General features: G+C 47.7%; 1 protein-coding gene across 1 annotated transcript in view; it reads right to left on the bottom strand.

Annotated features, from left to right (window-relative positions):
* Positions 1 to 2312: 2312 nt before the first annotated feature.
* Positions 2313 to 23641, bottom strand: part of b3galt1a (UDP-Gal:betaGlcNAc beta 1,3-galactosyltransferase, polypeptide 1a) — a 62007-nt gene continuing 40678 nt past the window's right edge. Inside the window, 2 exon segments of the mRNA XM_062447468.1 lie at positions 2313 to 4355; positions 4357 to 4918. Coding sequence (XP_062303452.1) covers positions 3657 to 4355; positions 4357 to 4641 — 984 coding nt within the window. The 5' untranslated portion in view covers positions 4642 to 4918 and the 3' untranslated portion in view covers positions 2313 to 3656.

The raw sequence follows: 23641 nt of genomic DNA, 5'->3' as shown, positions 1-23641 counted from the left end.
ACACTGTTATTATGTCGTTATTACACTGTTATTATTACACTGTTGTTATTATTACACTGTTATTATTACACTGTTGTTATTATTACACTGTAGTTAAACAGTTATGTTGTTATTACACTGTTGTTACACTGTTATTATGTTGTTATTAGAGTGTTATGTTGTTTGTACACTTGTTACACTGTTATTATATTGTTACTGTGTTGTTATTACACTTTTATTAGGTTGTTTTTACACTGTTGTTACACTGTTATTATGTTGTTATTAGTGTTATGTTGTTTTTACACTTGTTACACTGTTATTACACTGTTATTAAACTGATTTTTTCACTGTTGCAGATAAGGGAGGTCAGTACTTTACGATTTACTTTTTTTTACAAAGATATGTATTTTCTAACTTTTTCATTTTGCAACCAGGCTTTTTACTTTATAAAGTAGTTTAATCTGTATTCGGTGGCATGATCATTATTATTTCTTGTCACTGCAGGCCATTATTAATTTTCTTGGCTATCATGCAAACGTAAGCTATTGTAAGAAGCTACCATGAGGCAGAAGGCAAGGAGAAGAACGGCTACAGCTGAGACCGAGGAAAAGCGTGTATTCACACACGCACACACACACACATGGTTTTCAGGCCTGCAAACATTAATATGAGTCAGCTGCTTTACTATGCATTGAAACGCATACAGGATGGATATGACGAGTAACTGCCCTTCATCAAACCAGACAGAGGGGGTTTATTCTGCAGTTTAAACAGTTAATTTATTGGCGCGGCATCGTTGATTTTCCCCTGGCGGTGCCGCACTTATCTCCACCGGCCGCCTCGCTCCGCGCCTACCAATGGATGTATGCTATCCATTTAAATCACATCCATCTATAAAAGATGACAGAAAACAATTTTTAGACCTGAAATCCTGTCCATCAGACGACGAGGACGGTATGGCCTCTAAAGGCACATATCAATATTAATGTCTGATATCCATATTCATGTTTTTGTTTGCGCTATAGTTTTTCTTCACGCTTGATGTAAAGAACATTAGAAACAGAGATCTTCAGCCTCTACAGTGCCACAGCCCCACATGAACAGTTTTAAAAGCATGTGCTGAAACAGTAGCTTTGTCTCATGGTAAGCCGCTGTAGTGTCATCACTCATCCGTAGTTTCCTCCGGATCTGCCCACAGCAGGATGCGACCTCAGGTCCTCTGACTATGTGGCGACCATCTCTATCAACACCGCTTTAACCAGCGGTATTTATGCTGAGGATTGATCACGAGTGTAACCAATTCAATTTAGTTACACTGTTATGAAGTGTTTCCCCTCATAAAAAGAATGTATTTGTATTACTATTTGTCATGTCCTACACTGGCCCAGAAACCCCTAGGTCCTAATCTAATTTGAGACTTTGGGACTTGTTACCACACAACTTGCGGTTGTGTGGTGACACATGTGCTCCTACACCAGTAGTACTTATCGACATAACAGCAACAGGCATTAACTAATCAAGACCGCTTTACGACTGTGTCACATCGATGACACAAGCGTTATTTTCCCTTCCTTTAACGAGGTCTACCTATTTTTTTCCCACCGCTTCGCTACTTACAAGGCTCATTTCCCTGAATCCCTGAATTCGTTTTATTTAGTTTTTGTTTTACCCTCTGTGAGCTTTACCCTATTAAACGCTCCACAGAGAAGTTATTTACTCATTACCATGCAGGCTTTTCATTAGTTTGTCATTTCAGACAATATATTCAACCGTGTGATGACAAAATAAGTGAGCAGAACTCACAGATTCCGACTGAGAAACTAAATTTGTAAAAATGATATCACTTCGAGACTTGACTACACACCCTGCAAGGTAGCCTAAGTCAACAAATAACAGTACTTGCAATCTGCAACGCTCGGTGGTTCTCAGTGAATGGTACATATATAGAAAGTCTTCTTTGTATTCCCAAAAGATTTTGGACCTTTTGTTAAGGCACCGTAGGTGTCTGTGTTGCTGCGAGACCTGGTTCTGAACCTTTTCTCCTGTTTTCTTCCCAGGAGAGCCGGAGACACCAGAGGGACGTGGATGAAAGGAGGTGTTAAAGTGCTCTCCTGCCAGACACGTCTGCATGGGAGACCACAGCACACACCCATTACAGGTGTTGGAGCCTAATGTCTGACTCTATGACACATCACAATGCTTTCACAGAGCTTACACACACACAGGCCCTTACTTTGACATGGAGACACAGTCCCTTGAAAACACACACATACACACATTCAATGGATCCCCCCCCCACACACACACACAATTCCAACTAAACAAAGTCTTGTAAAACATCTTTTAATCCAAAATATTTAAAAACTAAAAAATAAATGCACTCAAACATGAACGAAGTTGGCAATGAAATGCAGCCATGGAGTCCTTCTGGACAAAGTCATACAAATAATACTGTGATATAACACAGTTTCATCTGACAGCAGCTGGAAGGAGAGAAACAAAATGACACAGACAGAATAACACCCCCGTGGGCTGTTTGTTTGTCCCAAAGGAAAATCACTGGCGTTCAAGAGATACCGTCATAGGTAATAGATGAATAGCACAACTCTGGATTAGCAGTAAGAAAATATGTCTGATCTTTAAAATAAAATTTTACCACTTAATTACAGAGGCAAACAGGACCTTGAAGTCATACAAATGACTGTTACATGGTCTTCTCACAATCTAAGATCATCTGTATGATCAGTACGGCGATGATGCATCCTCTGATATAAACACAGCATGTGTCATGGTCTTCACTAAAACCGTACCAAACAGTACATCCCACATATACAATACATGATCTCATAAAACCGGAATGAACAGAATACATTCTTCATCAACCTTACAGATGACCTAGTGATGGTGTGCGCACAGTATTAGTGTGTGTCGGTGCAGCTTATGTTTTGCACTGGTACCATCTCAGTGCATAGGGGACAGAGATATCTATTTTAGCAGTTATCAAGCTGTGAGTAAATGAGTCTGAAAGCATCCAAGCTAACCATTTGTCTCTTCTATCAACTCTGTTACTAAGCTTCTAAGCCTTCACTGATTTGTATCTTCTGTTGCTAAGACTGTGGACAGTGGAATATACAGTCATTCGATTTTTGTTACACGCTTGTTCAACGTATGAACAAATGAGACAGGTTGTTGCTGTAGCCGCGGTAACATCCTCTGTTTGATTTGTTCTGTGTGAAGTACTAAGAAGCCTGCTAGTCGGACACACTGGTTAGATATTCAGTGAGCAGAATAATACAGTGCTGGATAATAGATAAGTTATCTGTGAAGAGAATAGCCCCGGCCTGGTAAAAAGGTGAAATTATCCGATGCCCTGACAAAGGTCAGACAGTTACATACACACTGTGTCATGTGCTATACATAGCCAATGAGAAGCTTTGAGAGGCAGGGGGAGGGAGAGAGGCAGGGGGAGGGAGAGAGGCAAGGGGAGGGGAGGGAGAGAGGAAGAGGGAGAGAGGTAGGAAGAGGGAAAGAGGCAGGGGGAGGGGAGGGAGAGAGGAAGAAGGAGGAGGGAAAGGCAGAGGGGGGGAGACGGAGAGAGAGAGGAAAGAGGAGAGGAAAGAGGAGAGGGTGATGACGTCTCTCCTGCTTGGCACGGCTCCACAGCCTCTCCAGCCTAGCTAACACTTGAGGTGTTTCTTGCTGGTCATGTCGTTCCAGATGCGATGCATTTCCTCCGGGGAGATCTGATGCACCGTGACCACGCGACGGTACCTGCACAGGCTGTAGGCCATCTTCCAGTGGTTGAAGCCGCTGTTCTGGAAGGGGTGTACCCCCAGCTTGCGCAGGCACAGCCCCACGTACACGTCCTCCAGGTGGAGCAGTCTGGTGTGCAGGGAGGTCTTGTAGATGAGCTCGGCAATGTCCGACGAAAACACGTACCCCGTCCCCGAGCAGAACGGGGGGTACTTGCTCTCGGGGTACAGGTCTCTGGGCATGTACCACTTGCTGCGCATGTCCCTGATGGGACCTCCGTTGATGACGTAGCCCGTGAAGTACCTCTTCCTGGGCTTGGTGGTGGGCTTCAGCAGGTTGAAGATCAGGTTCTCCATGTTGACGAAGATGTCGCTGTCCGTCTTCAGGACGTACTGGGCCTTGGGGCAGAAGGTGGCCACCCAGCGCATGCCCATCAGGGTCTTGAGGGTCAGGTTGTGGTAGGAGTCGATGAAGTCCTCCACCACGACGTCGTGGAAGATCTGGCTCTCCTGCTCCACCATCTGGTTGAGGACCGGGTCGGTGTTGCGGCCCAGGAGGAAGAGGGTGAGGATGCGCACGTCGCTGAACGTGCTCTCGTCCCCCCACGTCTCCCGGATGGCTTGCCCGGGCGTCAAACTCCTTGTGGGTGGTGCTGATGAGGATGACCAGGAAGGGAGCCTCCGGCTCGCACTTCTTGGGCTCGTTGATGAGGAAGGCGAAGTCGTGCGGGTTGAGAGGCCGCGAGCGGATGTTGCTGTAGGTGGAGTTCTTGTGCAGCTTGGCCGTCTTGCGGATGGGGATGGACAGCTGGCCCATGTAAGAGGAGGGCCGGGACACACTCAGGTACCACAGAGCGCTAGCCCAGCAAACCACGGTCAACAGGTAGAAACAGGAGACCTTTGAAGGCATAGCTGTTCACTCGGCTAGCGTTAGCAACATTGAAAACCCAGAGGCAGAGCCTCCATCTGTTGTCCTGCTTCCAAGAGAAGCGAGAGGCTTCCTTCTACCAGACCTTTGACATGAGTCGGCTAAACTTTGTGGATTTTCTATTTCTTTTAACTTTAAAGTCTAAGGATTTAGTTTACTTTTAAAAGCAGCCTTGGTGAGTTTTTGCGGAGGGGCCATGGTGTTGCTAGTGTCCGTCCCTGTTGTCCGGGCAACAGCTCTGACTTCTCCTCTGTCCAACCTGGAGAAGGACAAAAACATCATATTTATAATGATGATACATTTTCAACCTTATGACATCAAAACAACCAGTAATTACATTAAGTGATACACCCATGATACAAGAATGTAGTTGCTGTCTATAAATTCTCTTTGCTGATCATAAATGTCACATTTAATAGATTTCTTGCCGCTCCATGTTTATAAAAGAGAAAAGGGTTTTGGGTTAACACACTCTAAGACGTCTTTCAGCGATCTGTCTTCCTCAGCTGGACTGCTGGTGTCTATAAAGCGTGTTGATGTGTGTCCTGGGGTGGATGTGGGCCAGCACATCAAAAACACGTCTTTCCAAGGGAAGGGGAGACTGATGGGAAATATCCTCAAGCTTAATTGTAGTCATCTCCATATTGTTTCCCCCCTCCCACCCTGTGTCCCTATCTCTCTATCTCTCTCCCTATCTCTCCCTCCATCCCTCTCCCTCAATGTCACTGTGATCTTGGCATGGTGAAACTTAGTCATCAGTAATGAGCATTCCTTACTGAACAACATGGCTTGGCATCAGACATTCTAGAATGCTGTACCAGGCAATTATCCGCCCACCCCACTCCCTCTCTCATCCAAAACACACACACACACACACACACAGTAAAAGTAGCCCAGTAGTTTAATCACTTCCTGTGCTAGAGAGTAATATGAAATTGTCCTAATGAATAGTTTGTCTGCTGGTCTCTCTCTCTCTCCTCTCTCTCTCTCTCTCTCTCTCTCTCTCTCTCTCTCTCTCTCTCTCTCTCTCTCTCTCTCTCTCTCTCTCCTCTCTCTCTCTCTCTCTCTCTCTCTCTCTCTCTCTCTCTCTCTCTCTCTCTCTCTCTCTCTCTCTCTCTCTCTCTCTCTCTCTCTCTCTCTCTCTCTCTCTCTCTCTCCCACGCCATACCCCGTCCATCACATGCATGAGGGCCTCAGCTCCTGTTTTGAAAACTGTGATATGTAAACAGACCATATGGATGTGTGTGGTGTGTGTGTGTTGTGTGTGCCTGTGGTGTGTGTGAGGAAACTGGAATGGATCGTTCACTCGTAACAACGCGTAAAGGGGTTACACGGTCACTTATTTGTCAGAGACATAATCCTTTCAGCGCGGCCGTACCCAGGCGCTTGCCCCTGCCGCTGCACGGGCGCTCCCCGGGGCGAACAGCATGTTTTTGTTCGAGCCAGAATGATAATGCTGAGATCCGGAAGATTATCTTGGGCGATTGTGTGCTGTGTACTTATCTGAAGCGATATTAATACAGTTATTGTGCCATTGTACGTCTGGTCAGACCCCAGCCTTGTCTGTCACTGTTCAGAGAGGATTAAATACTCATATTCATTATCTGGCTCCTCTTTTCCTCTCACTCACTCTGTCCTTATCATTTTACATTTAGTCATTTAGCAGACCCTCTTATCCAGAGCGACTTACAGTAAGTACAGGGACATTCCCCCCCGAGGCAAGTAGGGTGAAGTGCCTTGCCCAAGGACACAACGTCATTGTGGCACGGCCGGGAATTGAACCAACAACCTTCTGATTAATAGCCCAACTCCCTAACCGCTCAGCCATCTGACCCCCCTGACTCTTATCCTCACTCACTCACTCACTCACTCACGCTCTCTCTCTCTCTCTGTCTGTCTGTCTCTCTCTCTCTGTCTCTCTCTCTCTGTCTCTCTCTCTCTGTCTCTCTGTCTCTCTCTCTCTCTGGCAGAATGATCCATCTCGCACTTTTTTCCGCTCATCATTTCTCTCAAGGCCCTTCTATTTTTTTGGGACGGATTTTGATCAATCTCATGATGTTTTCCTTCCTCTTTCCGTCTCCCCCAATCCCCCCCTCTCTCTCTTCATTCCTCTCCCTCGAGCTCCCCCCTCTCTCTCTTCGTTCCTCTCCCTCAAGCTCCCTCTCCCTTCTCTTTTTCACTCACAGTTGATGCCGTACATCAGGTTCCCTTTTTCAGCCCTCTACTCTATAACTTCCTCTTACGTCTCTCTCCCTCCTCCCCCCCCTCTCTCTCTCCCTCCTCCCCCCCCTCTCTATCCCTCCTCCCCCCCCCTCTCTCTCCCTCCTCCCCCCCCTCTCTATCCCTCCTCCCCCCTCTCTCTCCCTCCTCCCTCCTCTCTCTCCCTCCTCCCCCCCCCTCTCTATCCCTCCTCCCCCCTCTCTCTCCCTCCTCCCTCCTCTCTCTCCCTCCTCCCCCCTCTCTCTCCCTCCTCCCTCCTCTCTCCCTCCTCCCCCCCCTCCCTCAGTTCAGTAGCTAAGGAGCAGGGTGTTCAGGGTGATTTAGGCCCTCAGTAGAATCCAGCTGGTTGCACTCGTCTTTCACCATCTCTTCCTTCTCCTCTCTCCTGACAAAGCATCGCTGTCTTCATCGTGCTGTCATGACAACCAAGTTGGGAGTTTGGTTTCCGAACCCTCACACACACACTCCTCCTTTGTAGCGTTTATCACTTCCGCCACATCCCTCCCTCCCTCCCATCCTCCCCTCTGATCCTACTGGATCCTAGCCGACAGACAGAGCCCGCCACACTTCAATCTCCCCTCTTTTCACCTCTCTCTCTGTCTCTCCCCTCTCTTCCTTCCTGTCTCTTTCTCTCTCTCTGTGTCTCCCCCCATCTCCCTTTCTCTCTCTCTGTCGCCCTCTGCCTCTATCTATCTCCCCCCTCCCCCTTTCCATCTTTGTCTCTGCCTGACTCACTAATTCATGATTTCTATCCCTTCTCCTTGACCTCTGTTCCATCCTGTCTAACCTTCATCTCAGAAGGAGCTACACCCAGATCCTGGCTGTGAAGCCTCGCAGGAGACCTTGAGACATGTTTCCTTGGAGCCTCTCCAGAGTCAGGGGCTGACGTCTCCCCCTGCAGGGGCATCGTGTGCTGGCCTACAGAGGAAGGAACACTCATATGCTGGAAAAAGCCCTTTCAATGCAGCTTATTCCAGATCATTAAGGTTTAACCGTGGTATTGGAAACATTCGTGGTATTGTGAATTAGTTGTGAATTAGCTGAATTGCATAATTTTTGATCCCTCAAGGTCTAGGAAACAAAGCCTTTATCAGCACTGACAAAGTTAATGTGATAACAAACAAAACTGATATTGGTTAACCTTGAAACATTCAGTCTCTTCAACGTACAGATAGAGTGCATAAACATTTGATTATGTTTAATACCATGAGAAATCACGTCCTTGTAAATGATGAAGGGTACGTGGTTGTCATGACAGCAGGAGGTGCTATGTGAGAAAGCGAGAAGGTGAGAATCAGAATTAGAGAGAGATGGAAAGAGGGGGGGAGGAGAGGAGAATGAGAGAGGGGGAGGGAGGAGGGAGAGAGAAAAAGGGAGAAAAGTCCATAGAGAAAGAGGGAGAGAGGGAGAGAGGGAGAGAGGGAGAGAGGGAGAAAGAGAGAGAGAGGGAGAGAGGGAGAGAGGGAGAGAGGGAGAGCGTGGGTAACCTGAGACACAGACAGCTACAATACAACCCACCAAATTCTGCCATTAGTGCCTAATTGCCTTGAACAACCTTCTCCTTATTCTAAACATCATAGCAGCCTTGTGGTTCACGGCTGCCGGGCCAAGGGACCCGTCCTGGGCCCAGAACGCCACAGCAGGAGTGCTGGTCCAGCAGCGTGGTGCCAGCCTGCCTGGACTCACACCCCCTCTGGGCTGAGAGAGCCAGCTGGCTGGAAACCTTTTATCCGTTTAGCAGACGCTTTTATCCAAAGCCCCGTACAGATGTACAGCAGGCAATCAAGGATCAGAAGTGCGTGGTTCTGACAGTCAGAGTCAGGGACAGTCAGGCACAGGGCACCACATCAGCTACCAGGCACCATGAACAATATTAATAATATCTTAACATTACAATGCAACAATAACATCTCAATTATCATTGTGCAACATCAAACCATTTCTGGGGTGCGGTCTCTTGCCAGACAAAATGGTACAACAGGAACTCAAATACAACATGCAGAGAATAAGAATTCACAGGTAACACCAGTAGCAATGTAGCACTTTGTGCTGCTTTAGAGCTGAGCAGTGTTCAGACCCCAGTGATCACCCTGGTGACTTGACCATGACCAGTCTAATGGTAGTGTGGTTTGGTGACAATCCAGCCTGAAACTCATTTCCTCAAAGTAATTTGTTCACAGTCGCTGGTTCACCGGTTAGCTGGTGAGGATCCAGGCTTGTATTGTGCACAGTGCTGTACTGTGGTGGACCAGGGAACACTTTGCGGTATGAGTTCCTAAAGCCTCTGTCTTCACAGCTAATTAATGACATCATTAACGTTGAGTCACGTTGCTCAGAGGGACACGGAAGAAAGGAAAGATGTATCCAGGCCGCACGTTTGTAAATAGGCTAATAAACCTTTAAGGACTTTAAACTTTGCACAAGGGAGATCAGTGGTCCCCCTGGGTACAGGGGGGGACAATCGCCTCAAACTTTTCTGTTGTATGTTTCTTATGAAACAATCTGATTTCTGTCGTCTTCAAATCCCCTACAGCTGTACAGACACAGACACTCTGCCTTGTTGGAAGAGGAAACACATGTAACCCAATAGTAAGATAATAAACACCTTCAACAGGAGCAAATCAGACGTGAACCTTCAAACCTTTTCTCGTTTCTCTGGATAATATTTCCTTGTCAGTGGATGTGGGAGTCAGGTGGCTGAGCGGTTATGGAATCGGGCTAGTAATCTGAAGGTTGCCAGTTTGATTCCCGGCCGTGCAAAATGACGTTGTGTCCTTGGGCAAGGCACTTCACCCTACTTGGCTCGGGGGTAATGTCCCTGTACTTACTGTAAGTCACTCTGGATAAGAGCGTCAGCTAAATGACTAAATGTAAATGTGAGGTAGGATTGTTCCTGTGAGGTGTGAAGGCTCTGTGGACCTGACCACACGCTTCCCTCGTGGAACCAGACCCACTTTTCCTTTTGGTTTGAGATGCGAGCAGCGCTGCTACTGTACGAGGCAGATCGAGATGGGGAAGGAGAGTGGATATAGCAGGACTAATAGGTGGTCAATTTAATATAGGACTGGAACGGACACACACACACACACACCTCAATTATCTGTCCCACTACCTAACAACTGAGCTCACTGTGGAAGGGTCCATAATTTGACAAACAAAGACAACATTTTCCTTCTCCAATCATGTCTGATAGCTGGATGTTGTTCTGCATACAGAAGCCGCCATGCTGTTTTCAAGACATTTAAACACGTCTGAAGCTTTGACACCAGAAGCCTACTCATCCTTCTTGCTTTGAGAAAGCTTCATTAAACCTGGATTGATAAGTATTCCCAGCGGGACACTTCTGTGCATCCCGCTCTTACAGATAATTGCAGGAGTCCCGTTGTGAAATACTGTTGGGAATCAATAATTTTGGGGGAGGAATCTTGGTGAAAAACAACACGCTTCATCGGTTCTTTGTCTGGATGGAGCAGGGAAGGCCTAGCTTCCAGGGGCTGACACTTATAATAAATAGGCTATCATCCTTAGGCAAATATGGTTTTCTATAAGGAGGTTGTTTTCTATTATCTTTGCTGTCAATCACGTCTGCAGCAGCGACCATCTGGAGGGTCAAATTCCCCCGTCTATTAGCCCACCAGAGGAGAGGAACGATACGAGGAGAGGAACGATACGAGGCTGTTTTCAATTTTCATCCTCCCTCCGCTTATTTACCAGTTTTTTATCACACAGGGAGGTCAGGTGGCCCATAGCAATGCTGCATCATAAATCACAGATAGGTACTGTGTTTCTGTCTCACTGTTCTGGAACTCACAGAGCTCCGACACTTTATTTACAGGTTCAGATCATTTGGTAAAGGTTTAAATCCTTATTATAGGTTTACACAGACTTGTCAAGAGAAGCAGGGCCGAATAATTGCAGTGGTTCTGTACTTGATACAAAGGGCTGACGCACTTGAAACTTGAATTGATGTATTCTAGTCTTGTGTGTGATCCGTTTGCTGCCCGAATGAGAGGAAATCTATATTGTAGTTCTGTAGGATTAGGATAATAAAATGATTTCATAAGTATTGTCATAAGAGTCAGCAGGACTATGCAAAGATGTTTACAAGGGTGCTCTTCAACACGGTTCCTGAATACCGCCTATTGACGCTCTTTCAACTATGAACATACCCAGCCATAAAGAACATGAACACAACCCTAACCCTTCAACTATGAACATACCCAGCCGTAAAGAACATGAAGATAACCCTAACCCTTCAACTATGCATAGAACCATCAACCATAACCTAACCATACCATAACCTTAACCCTATCCACAACCCTAACCCTCATCATGACCTTAACCACAACCCTAACCCTCATCATGACCTTAACCACAACCCTAACCCTCATCATGACCTTAACCACAACCCTAACCCTCATTATGACCTTAACCACAACCCTAACCCTCATTATGACCTTAACCACAACCCTAACCCTCATTATGACCTTAACCACAACCCTAACCCTCATCATGACCTTAACCACAACCCTAACCCTCATCATGACCTTAACCACAACCCTAACCCTCATTATGACCTTAACCACAACCCTAACCCTCATTATGACCTTAACCACAACCCTAACCCTCATTATGACCTTAACCACAACCCTAACCCTCATCATGACCTTAACCACAACCCTAACCCTCATCATGACCTTAACCACAACCCTAACCCTCATTATGACCTTAACCACAACCCTAACCCTCATTATGACCTTAACCACAACCCTAACCCTCATCATGACCTTAACCACAACCCTAACCCTCATCATGACCTTAACCACAACCCTAACCCTCATCATGACCTTAACCACAACCCTAACCCATAACCTCACTTGTGCATAAACTGCCGTCCTCAGAGGTGGCTGTCAGGCGTCTCCTCTGAGAGGTGGGATGCAGGAGGACAGACGCAGAGGGAAGGCTTAAAGGCTCCAGCTCACAGCCTCTCACACCATCAAGGTCCCTGCTCTGCATGTCCAACTCAGACTCGAATTGGAAGTGACAACTTGATTCATGTGGCAGATATTTTTCCCCGTCCCACGAAGGACATTTTGGTCACGCTATTTTTCTCAGTTTGTGTGTTTTTCTACTGCAGTCTGAGGAACGTGATAGTTATGGTAAGTCATGTACGGGCACAAGATTTGAGAAAGCAGAGATGTAAATTTGAATGTTTGTTTTTTATCATGAAGAAAGCCAATCAAGGAGATATCTTTCTCTCTCATAAGACATACACCCACAAATGAACGTGTGCAGAATAGAAAAGTATTGCTTTTTTTATTGATAAATATGTCTGAATATGATGAATATTATTTGGAGATTTCTGAATGCTGTGTCAGTAGAGGAGAGTGAGGAAGCAGGACAGGCAGGGTGGGTTCTGCACACCGCTAGCTCACCTGAGGGTGTGCTGCATTCATCACACACACACACACACACACACAAGGCTGTCTATCTCTACTGACACCCTAGAGCAGGGGTGGGGAACGTCTGGCCGTATGCGGCCTGCGAAATCATTTGGTCCGGCCTGCCATGGCACTGCAGGCACCATATTATTAGGTGCATTATTTGTTGGCAGCAGCACTATTTTAATATGTGGAAGAGGACCGTGGAGGCGCACAGCGTTGCGTACCAAAAAAATTCTAGCAAATTTCTAGCAAATCAAACCCAGAATACGTTGTTGGTTTGGGCTAAGCCCCGAATGTTTACAACGTATGGCTCCGCGCCTGATTAACACTCAGATCGATAAGCAGTCTCAAAAATGGTAGCAATATAAAAAATAATACGATCCCTTTCTGTAATCATGATACCCCCCAAGAAATGTTCGATGCACCCCTAGTCAAAGCAGGCTGCATCCGTGCCAGCTAACATCACAAACCTCACCAAAGAGAAGCAGTTCCAGCCATCACATTAGGGGTGAGTTAATTAAATGTTTGACCAAATATAGCAGGCACATTTCTAAGTTGATAATTCTGTACGGCCCCCGAATGATTTTATAAATATCCAAATGGCCCTTGGCAGAAAAAAGGTTCTCCACCCCTGCCCTAGAGAAACAGAGAGCTGTTTCTCCCAGTGCTGCAGTCCAGGTTTATTTGAGTGAAACCTCAAGGAGGTTGTGCCTGAACTGTGCTTCAGATGAACGAGATCCAAGTTGCTCTAGATAATCATGCATCATGCCATGTTGTTTCGCTGCAGTGTAACTATCGGCAAAGCATCTTTAAGGGTAACCATTATTAACTGGGTTTAATCTGATTGGTTGTTTTATTTCCTCCTTCGTTTTCAGGCTCGTTTCACCAGGAGAAAGTGGAAGATGCTATCTCACACTTCACCCCAGCACTCCCCGGGAGACCAGCACAGAGCAGCTCCTGCTGAACACACCCCCTCACTCTGAACAGCTGTGACTGTGCACCTGTTGAGATAACATCAAAGCTAAGCAGCACACACACACACAGATATTAGATTTACATTTTAAGTAATATTTTATTACCTAAAATGTAAATCTAATCCAGGGCAAATGGGAGAGGGGGGGGTGTCTGTTAGAAATGTATGCTAGCACACAGTCCTGCTCCGCTAGCATGCAGTCCTGCTCCGCTAGCACACAGCCCTGCTCCGCTAGCACGCAGTCCTGCTCCGCTAGCACGCAGTCCTGCTCCGCTAGCACGCAGCCCTGCTCCGCTAGCACGCAGTCCTGCTCCGCTAGCACACAGCCCTGCTCTGCTAGCACGCAGTCCTTCTCCGCTAGCACACAGCCCTGCTCCGCTAGCACGCAGCGCTGCTTCGCTAGCACGCAGTCCTGCTCCGCTAGCACACAGTCCTGTTCCTCTAGCACACAGTCCTGTTCCTCTAGCACACAGTCCTGTTCCTCTAGCACACAGTCCTGCTCCGCTAGCACACAGTCCTGCTCCGCTAGCACACAGTCCTGTTCCGCTAGCACACAGTGCTTGCTTTCTTTCTCTATGTTTATCTCACTTTTTTCTTGTTTTCTCTCTATCTTGCTCTGTCTCTCTCTCTCTCTCTCTCTCCCTCCATTCCTCCCTCTCCCCCCTCTTTCTTCTTCTCTCTTTATCTACAACACACTCACACGTCCTCCCAGAGTCGTTTATCTACGACACACTCACACACACACATTGCTCACACATACACACATATTCACAGAGCCGTGTATCTATAACACACACACAAACACTCTCAGAGCTGTTTCTCCTCAGCCACAGCGCAGGTCCCAGGGCAGTGTCTCTCTGGTCGCTTCACAGAGCGTAACCTGACATGCCTGGGGTCTCCTGACTGCCTTTCTCCCTGCCTAGAGTCCTGAACTGGAGGCAGTGGGGGAGGTGGAGTTGAGGCTGGAGGGGGAGTGAGGCTGGAGGGGGAGTGAGGCTGGAGGGGGAGTGAGGCTGGAGGGGGAATGAGGCTGGAGGGGGAGTGAGGCTGGAGGCTGGAGGGGAAGTGAGGCTGGAGGCTGGAGGGGGAGTGAGGCTGGAGGGGGAGTGAGGCTGGAGGGGGAGTGAGGCTGGAGGGGGAGTGAGGCTGGAGGCTGGAGGGGGAGTGAGGCTGGAGGCTGGAGGGGGAGTGAGGCTGGAGGGGGAGTGAGGCTGGAGGCTGGAGGGGGAGTGAGGCTGGAGGGGGAGTGAGGCTGGAGGGGGAGTGAGGCTGGAGGCTGGAGGGGGAGTGAGGCTGGAGGCTGGAGGGGGAGTGAGGCTGGAGGGGGAGTGAGGCTGGAGGCTGGAGGGGGAGTGAGGCTGGAGGGGGAGTGAGGCTGGAGGCTGGAGGGGGAGTGAGGCTGGAGGCTGGAGGGGAGGCAGAGGATCCAGGCTCTGCCACACAGCAGGGTGCGGTGTGTTTCCGCTGGGCACATCCAGCAGTGCTCAGCACACGCTGTAAATAAATGATTCCACTTGTCAGAAGCACTCAGACTCAGCCTGCCAAACAGGGATAGAGGTGTGTGTGTGTGTAGTGAAGTAAGGGGGCTGTGGGATGGAAAGGACTCTGTGATTTAAAGGAGTTTTGAGCATGGACTTTACAGTTCTGTCTGAATCCATACAAAATGGATTTCACTCTTTCAGTCTGAGAGACAGCCTATTGAAGTACACACACACACACACACAGGGTCCTTTCAGCAGAAACAAACAGCTGGGCATGGGAACCGTTCAAAGAGCAAAAGAAGAAGTTAACCTGAAACATGACCTCCCTTCATTTGTCCTCCACCTCCAGGAAGGCCCTACAGAAAGATTCAGCATGCGTGTGTGTGGTGTTACTGACAATCTGTAATAAAGGGAAAGAGAGAAAGAGAGAGAGTGTGTGGGCGACAATGAAGCTTAGAGTTGTGAGAGTAATGTGTGTGTGCGTGTATAGAAGTGTGTGTGTGTATAGAGGTGGGTGTGTGTATAGAGGTGTGTGTGTGTGTGTGTATAGAGGTGGGTGTGTGTGGGTGTGTGGATAGAGGTGTGTGTGCGTGCGTAGAGGTGTGTGTGTGTATAGAGGTGGGTGTGTGGATAGAGGTGGGTGTTGACACGGGTCTACGCTACAGTCTCAGGAGTGCGTTGAAACACCTGTCTCTCACACACATTGAGTTGCCATGGCAACTCAGGGAAGCAACACTTTGGGGGAAAAGAAAATAATAAAAAGCACAGGAAGGGGGTCCTCTCAAACCTCTGCATCAATCAGAGCCCAGTCAGACCCACAGTGTCACACCCTGACACTGTGGCCCAGCACACAGTGTCACACCCTATACACACACACACACACCTCTATACACACACCCACCTCTATACACACACACACTTCTATACACGCACACACACATTACTCTCACAACTCTAAGCTTCATTGTCGCCCACACACTCTCTCTCTTTCTCTCTTTCCCTTTATTACACATCCTGATACTGTGGCCCAGCACACAGTGTCACATCCTGATACTGTGGCCCAGCACACAGTGTCACATCCTGATACTGTGGCCCAGCACACAGTGTCACATCCTGATACTGTGGCCCAGCACACAGTGTCACATCCTGATACTGTGGCCCAGCACACGGGACAGGAACCAGCGCTGAAAGCCGCCTGACAGGATGACGAGCATGTTGTCAGGCCCCATGAGGTTTCATCTGACTGCATTTACTACGATGAGCCATTTTACAACATTGCAACAAATGAGACTTGATGAGCTGAATGCTCACCCCTCCATATGGCCGTTTCATCATAGATTAAAACACGTGTTTTGATCCAAACACTGTAAATTATTATTACACATTGTAGGGATACAAATGGACGCTGTCTGGCCCAAACAAAACGCACAACAACATTCTCTGAATATTTAAAAAACCATCTGGTCTGCTGCCTTCTGCTTAACAGAGACCACGCACACACACTGGCACACACACACAAGCACACACACACGCACCGCTGCGCCCAGCGCGAGCGTCCTGACTGAATCCCTGTCCATCATCTTAATGAGAGCTCTCCAGATGTGGAGGAGTGAGCTGGGCTGTGTGGTGCGCTGACAGGAAGTGATGAAGGCTGCGTGGCGTGCTGACAGGAAGTGATGCAGGCTGCGTGGCGTGCTGACAGGAAGTGATGCAGGCTGTGTGGCGTGCTGACAAGCGTGATGCAGTACCAGGACTCCTCCCCGGAACCACTGTCAGAAACACACGCCTCCAGGTGATCAGTTAGAGTGGAGACGCCATCCTGCGATCGATGGGGGGCAGGGGGTGGAGGGAAGGGTGCCTGATCGTGGGGGCAGAGGGCGGAGGGAGGGTGTCTAATCGTGGGGGCAGGGGGCCGAGGGAAGGGTGTCTGATCGTGGGGGCAGGGGGCGGAGGGAAGGGTGTCTAATCGTGGGGGCAGGGGGCCGAGGGAAGGGTGCCTGATCGTGGGGGCAGAGGGCGGAGGGAAGGGTGTCTGATCGTGGGGGCAGGGGGCCGAGGGAAGGGTGCCTGATCGTGGGGGCAGAGGGCGGAGGGAAGGGTGTCTGATCGTGGGGGCAGAGGGCGGAGGGAGGGTGTCTAATCGTGGGGGCAGGGGGCCGAGGGAAGGGTGTCTGATCGTGGGGGCAGGGGGCCGAGGGAAGGGTGTCTAATCGTGGGGGCAGGGGGCCGAGGGAAGGGTGTCTGATCGTGGGGGCAGAGGGCGGAGGGAAGGGTGTCTGATCGTGGGGGCAGGGGGCGGAGGGAAGGGTGTCTGATCGTGGGGGCAGAGGGCGGAGGGAAGGGTGTCTAATCGTGGGGGCAGAGGGCGGAGGGAAGGGTGTCTGATCGTGGGGGCAGAGGGCGGAGGGAGGGTGTCTAATCGTGGGGGCAGGGGGCCGAGGGAAGGGTGTCTGATCGTGGGGGCAGGGGGCCGAGGGAAGGGTGTCTAATCGTGGGGGCAGGGGGCCGAGGGAAGGGTGTCTGATCGTGGGGGCAGAGGGCGGAGGGAAGGGTGTCTGATCGTGGGGGCAGAGGGCGGAGGGAAGGGTGTCTGATCGTGGGGGCAGAGGGCGGAGGGAAGGGTGTCTGATCGTGGGGGCAGGGGGCGGAGGGAAGGGTGTCTGATCGTGGGGGCAGGGGGCGGAGGGAAGGGTGTCTGATCGTGGGGGCAGAGGGCGGAGGGAAGGGTGTCTAATCGTGGGGGCAGAGGGCGGAGGGAAGGGTGTCTGATCGTGGGGGCAGAGGGCGGAGGGAGGGTGTCTAATCGTGGGGGCAGGGGGCCGAGGGAAGGGTGTCTGATCGTGGGGGCAGGGGGCCGAGGGAAGGGTGTCTAATCGTGGGGGCAGGGGGCCGAGGGAAGGGTGTCTGATCGTGGGGGCAGAGGGCGGAGGGAAGGGTGTCTGATCGTGGGGGCAGAGGGCGGAGGGAAGGGTGTCTGATCGTGGGGGCAGAGGGCGGAGGGAAGGGTGTCTGATCGTGGGGGCAGGGGGCGGAGGGAAGGGTGTCTGATCGTGGGGGCAGGGGGCCGAGGGAAGGGTGCCTGATCGTGGGGGCAGGGGGCGGAGGGAAGGGTGCCTGATCGTGGGGGCAGAGGGCGGAGGGAAGGGTGCTGTATAAGGTGTACTGTATATTGTGTTGTATTATGTATGATGTATATAGTGTTGTATTTTTGCATTTAGTTATGTGTTTTTGTATTATGGATGATGTGTATTATGTTTTATTCATGTATATTATGCATCTTGTGTTGTTTTTGAATTGATTGCAGTGCACCGTGTGGTTTAGTGTGACCATGTGTTGGGGTGGGTTATTGAATGACAGGTGGTTGGGGGTGGTAGTGAAGTATGGCTTTGCTCAAGATGCATCATGCAATTTTTCTATAGTTTCATGTATTGCATTGAGTGTGATTTATTGAATTTAACCTTTTGCACAATTGCAATTTTGTGTTTTCAAACAATAGGCCAACAGGCACTCCTTGTCGAGAGCAGATTTGTTGCGTGGGTCACCTCCAGCCTACATTTTTGTGCTAGAACACAAACAACCCACATCTGATACGAGAGAATCAAATCTGTTTTGGAGGATTTTGTCCAGCCACACTCAGCCCTGTGAATACTGTAGAGACTGTGCTATCCCTGTGAATGCTGTAGAGACTGTGCTATCCCTGTGAATGCTGTAGAGACTGTGCTATCCCTGTGAATGCTGTAGAGACTGTGCTATCCCTGTGAATACTGTAGAGACTGTGCTATCCCTGTGAATCAGCACCACCACATTCTACAGAGGATGTTCCCTTTCATTTATTAATGTACCTGTTCGATCCTATGTTTCACTCTCCCCCCTTCCAAACTCAAATATAGCTAAAGGAAAGCAATTCATGACAGATCTAGTTGACCAGTACATTTAGCAGACGCTCTTATCCAGAGCGACTTTACAGTCAGTACAGGGACATTCCCCCGAGGCAAGTAGGGTGAAGTGCCTTGCCCAAGGACACAACGTCATTTGACACAGCCGGAAATCGAACTGGCAACCTTCTGATTACTAGCCCGATTCCCTAACCGCTCAGCCACCTGACTCCCCAGCAGGATCTTCTGAAAGGTCCTGGTCTGTTCCCTGCGTTAATATTATTCACAACAGTAAGCATTCTTCACCCAACCCTGAATGCTACAGAGCACATCTACTCCCCTGAGTACATGCAAACGAGTCTTCTTTATTATACAATGCTAATGCTATTAATTACATTCTTTGTTGTGTTAAATGAACCTTATTCACAAAGGAACTAAACCACACCTGGATAATTTACATAAAGAGAATGAACTTCAGACTTTTTGCGCATTAATTAGAAGCTGCAAATATCTCAATACTAAACACAAACTAACTGCAGCTCCATCCGTATATTTCGGGGGCTATCGGCTTCAAGATTATTATTTTTTTAAGATCTGTGCCAAATCACAACAGGACATATCAAGTTTCTTCAATTGTGATTATGGACTCAAATGGAGTCCAATTAGTGAGATTGATCAAGCTGTGCTCGTTCTCTGGTGCTAGTCCAGGGTTTGTGGTATTTACTGGTGAGAGTGAAGAGTTGATACACAGGTAAACCATGAAAGCAGAGATGCTTAATTGGAACCAAAATCGTTCCGGTCGCGCATCTCTGCTGATGCAGAGAGTTTACAATTTCATATCCCAGTACCATCCGTTTGTTTAAAAAGAGAGAGAGGAGAGAGAGAGAAAGAGGGGGAGAGAGAGAGAAATGGCTGGGGCAAATTAAAGATTAGAGGACTTTCAGTAAAATATTCACAGCCTAGTTACCTATTGCCACATCAAGAGACAATTTAGAAGGAAAATGACAAAATCAGTTAGATGATTTAAACTAGTTTAATTTAAATAATCTTCTGCTCAAGAATGATATACCCATTGTCTAACTAGCATAGCTTTTCATTTCCTTTCCTACTGTCTGTCAGTTTACATTACCTACTACTGTACACAAGGATTATCTAAATATTACATTTTTTAATCAAATCTCAATGATTAAAAACTACGATCAAAACATTGAACTATAAATCCATGCTTACACTACTGATATAATGGAAAACCAATTATAAAGAAGACAGATTTTTGCCTGACAAAATTGAAACAGATCCTAAACGGCAGTTGTCTGTCTGACGTCTGTCGTTTCCTGTGTCCGCGTAACTGGTTTGAACCGGTCCTGGCAGGACACGACTCACTTCCCTCAGGTTCTAACCCGTTCTGGGTACCTCAGCAGGACGGAGGTCAGCGGCTACACACAGAGCCTAGTTTGACTGCTAAAGATATTCACCAATTATTACTGTTGTCAGGACAACCCAGACTCAGCAAGTCTAGTTTCGCAAATCAGACAAATCTGTTTTGGTACTAAGATGCTATAATGAGGGCAGTTCAGTATGTTTGCTGTGTAGACACACACGCCAGCCATTCTGTAACCTGCCCAGTAATGACCACAGCAGCACTCAGGCCAATTTGTGGTCAGGGAGACGAAGGATCGTACACCACGTTGACGATGAAAGCGAGGTCAACACGACGCTTGTGTAAAAGACAGCGTCTCAGTAATCTTGAGAATTTCTACTCAGTAGCTGAAAGCAAATTACGACTGGTTGGCTAAGTGGAAGTTTCTGAAAAGTCTTGCAGAAAATGTAAACAAATGTAAAAAAAACTAAAAACTAAATGCCAGGCTCATCTATAGTTACCAATGAGACAGCAGGGAATGTTTCATGACATATTTCATTGTGGGGATGATGTCCTAGGTCTGGTGCAGGCCTGTCTCCATGTAATCTAAGCCTTCAAATCAAGCTTGTTTACACCAAATGTGCATGTTGTTGTGTATGAAAGCAACTGCGGTTTGTTTATCAGGTATCAAAGTAGAAATATAAAGTATATGTCCAAGAAAATAAAAATAGCAAATATAAAATCTTCAAAAGTTAAACTACCGTGTTCAGTCTAATCTGACCTGTTATTCCTCAACCACTTCCAATTTTCAACATTTCTGCGCAGGAAATCAAATGAGATGAGTCTTATTTGCTATATATACCTGTACTATAATGAACATTTTGAGAGAATCCCCACATGAAGCAGAGCTGAAACAGGGCTCGTTAGAGCTTGTGGTGGCATCTTGAGTGCCAGGTAGCGGATGCTCGACACGGCTTTGAACACCAGACCGTGCGAGTGTCTGACTCGCCTCGACACATTAGCATCATCAAAGGGAATATTTAAAAGACAGGAGGAAGGAGAGGAGGAAAAGAACGCGGTCGACGGGTGACAGAGGGAACGATACGTTCCCTCATCAAAGCATCCACGGTGGCGGTGGATCCGGGAGTTAGTCTGGGAGTCAAGAGTTTCTGAGTAACTGCATTGTATGTGTGTGTGTTGGGGGGGGGGGTGAATGTGTGTGTGTGTCACACACCTTCATTTCCTCAGACCTCCTGAACTTTTAAGAAATTCAGGGAACATTTTTATATAAACGAAAAACTTGCCACTATAAAGATCTCATTGAGGAAGGATGAAGGCTCTTTCCCTGGTTTCCACAGCTCCTCCACATGCCCACTGGACTGACCTCGAGGTCTCGCCAAGCATTCAACCCAATGGAGCTAAAAAACGTCCTTGGTCGCTATACACAAGCGGTCTATTTACAGCGCGCTCAACTTTCCAGATGAACAAAAACCAGCGTGTTAGAATAAGTGTCAGGCCGTCACAGCATAGAAGGGACCTACATTTTTAGAGTTCATTCTATAGCTGTCACAAATTTAATCACCCTGCAATTAACACACAGGCTGAATGACGGGTTCATCGTCGTGGTAATTGCAATGCTCCCGTTTGAGCAAAGCCCAGGATGAGGACATGATGAGCAACATAAAGCTATTTCAGCCGGAGCAATTTGTACAAATTCATCACAATAGCAGAAGTGTCAAGTGCACTTTTCCTTTCAAAGATGTAATAAGCACCGTGCGGTACTTACATCTACAGCTTGTGTACAGCAGAAACCACGGAAACAAAGATTAGTTGAACCGTTCTGAGACCCGTTGAGAAATAAGGGTTGTTTGGTTGAACGTGTTGTGGATATTTCCCAGAACCCGCAGTGTCTGAAACGCCTGTTCATGTTGTTGGAGAAGCTGTAAAGAAACGCCCTCTAAATGTGTGTTCACCTGGTACGAGACCCCAGTTTGTGCTCAAGAGTAGAAACTCCTTAACATGTTTTATCCAGGTGGTTTAAAAGTGTTAGTCCATAGGTAATAAGGCCTTGGGAAGTTAGTAAGTCATAACAACACATTAATGATAAGCATCTAAGGGCTGCATTACCTATTAACTAATGCTCTTCTCATCTTACAATAACCCTAACCTTAATGCTGAACACTTGTTTAGTGTTATGAACACATATCCGCGTTGATTAGCATCTTATTATGGCCTTACTACATATTAACCTACGCTTATTAAAAGCACCCAGATCTAAAGAGTTGCTGAAAATGCTGCATGAAATCGTTTTTCTGTGAGACACTTTAAGGTCACAGTGATCATGAGGTTGCAGAGCTACACTAAGTCAACCAGTGAACTGATCTTTGTTGCAATGGGAGGTACTGCTGACTTTATATAATATCATATAAACCACACCAGAAGCAGTCTTTTATTTCAATGTGTGTGGGCAGATGCACCACAGGGTATATGTGCTATTTAGAGTGTGTGTGTGCGTGTGTTTGTGTGAGTGTGTGTGTTTGTGTATGAGTGTGTGCATGACTGAGCGTGTGTAAGTGCATGTGAGTGTGTGAGTAAGCAGTGTTGAGTGTGGGTGTGCATATCTTGAAGATCTGTGCACAACCGAAGTATATAAGTCCTGATGCTCTATGTGAGCGTGCATGCGTGTGCTGAGTGTGTACGGGTGTGTGCGTGTGTGTGTAAGAGTGTGTACGTGTGTGTGTAAGAGTGTGTACGGGTGCGTGTGTGTGTAAGAGTGTACTCTGCACACACACTCGCTTGTTCCTCACAGCTCTGAGTGGAAACCACAACCTGGGAGAGAGAGAGAGAGAGAAAGAAAGAAAGAGCGAGAGAGAAAGAGAGAGAGAGAGAGAGAGAGAGAGAGAAGAGAAGAGAGAGAGAGAGAGAGAGAGAGAGAGAGAGAGAGAGAGAGAGAGAGAGAGAGAGAGAGAGAGAGAGAGAGAGAGAGAGAGAGAGAGAAAGAAAGAAAGAAAGAGAGAGAGAGAGAGAGAGAGAGAGAGAGAGAGAGAGAGAGAGAGAGGTGGGTAGGTGTGAGTAGCTAAACTGAGTCAGAGTTCCTAAGTACTTTTAGCTCTCTAATTGCTCATGTCTTTTTTTTTTGAAAGACCACATTTATCCAATAGCATTGCAAATGTGATTTTTGGAGAGCTAAAAGCAATTTTAAACCGGGTCTTACAGGGTTTTTAAGCATCCAAAAGTAGCTAGAAAAAGGTCAAACTATCCTGTAGAAGAGAATAGAGGCGACTAAGAGGGTCAACAGCAGGATCCTTCACTTTTCTGTTTCAATAAAAATTCAAACATTCAAGCCCACAGATATCTGCTGCTGTATCAGGGTTTAACAAAACAAACAGACCGATTCTGCTTCTTCTACCCATACAGACAGTTGAAGGTGAGCTAGCTAAACACTGTTCTCCTCACAACTGCTAGGCAGGCCCTATGACCCGTATCCATGGTGATCAGAACGAGCAGGTATATAGATGCAGATACCTGAGACGGATGAATTGATGAAGCCGTCTCAGAAAGAGGACCGACCCTGGAGCCTCTCCCCTTCAAGTTCAGGTGAGGAACAAGGAAACCAGGCTGCATTCATC

This window comes from Osmerus eperlanus, chromosome 21 (genome assembly GCF_963692335.1).
Source record: "Osmerus eperlanus chromosome 21, fOsmEpe2.1, whole genome shotgun sequence".
In the NCBI taxonomy this organism is placed as follows: Eukaryota; Metazoa; Chordata; class Actinopteri; order Osmeriformes; family Osmeridae; genus Osmerus; species Osmerus eperlanus.
The sequence above is the reverse complement of the archived record's forward strand: the minus strand, read 5'-3'. Positions and strand labels throughout refer to the sequence as shown.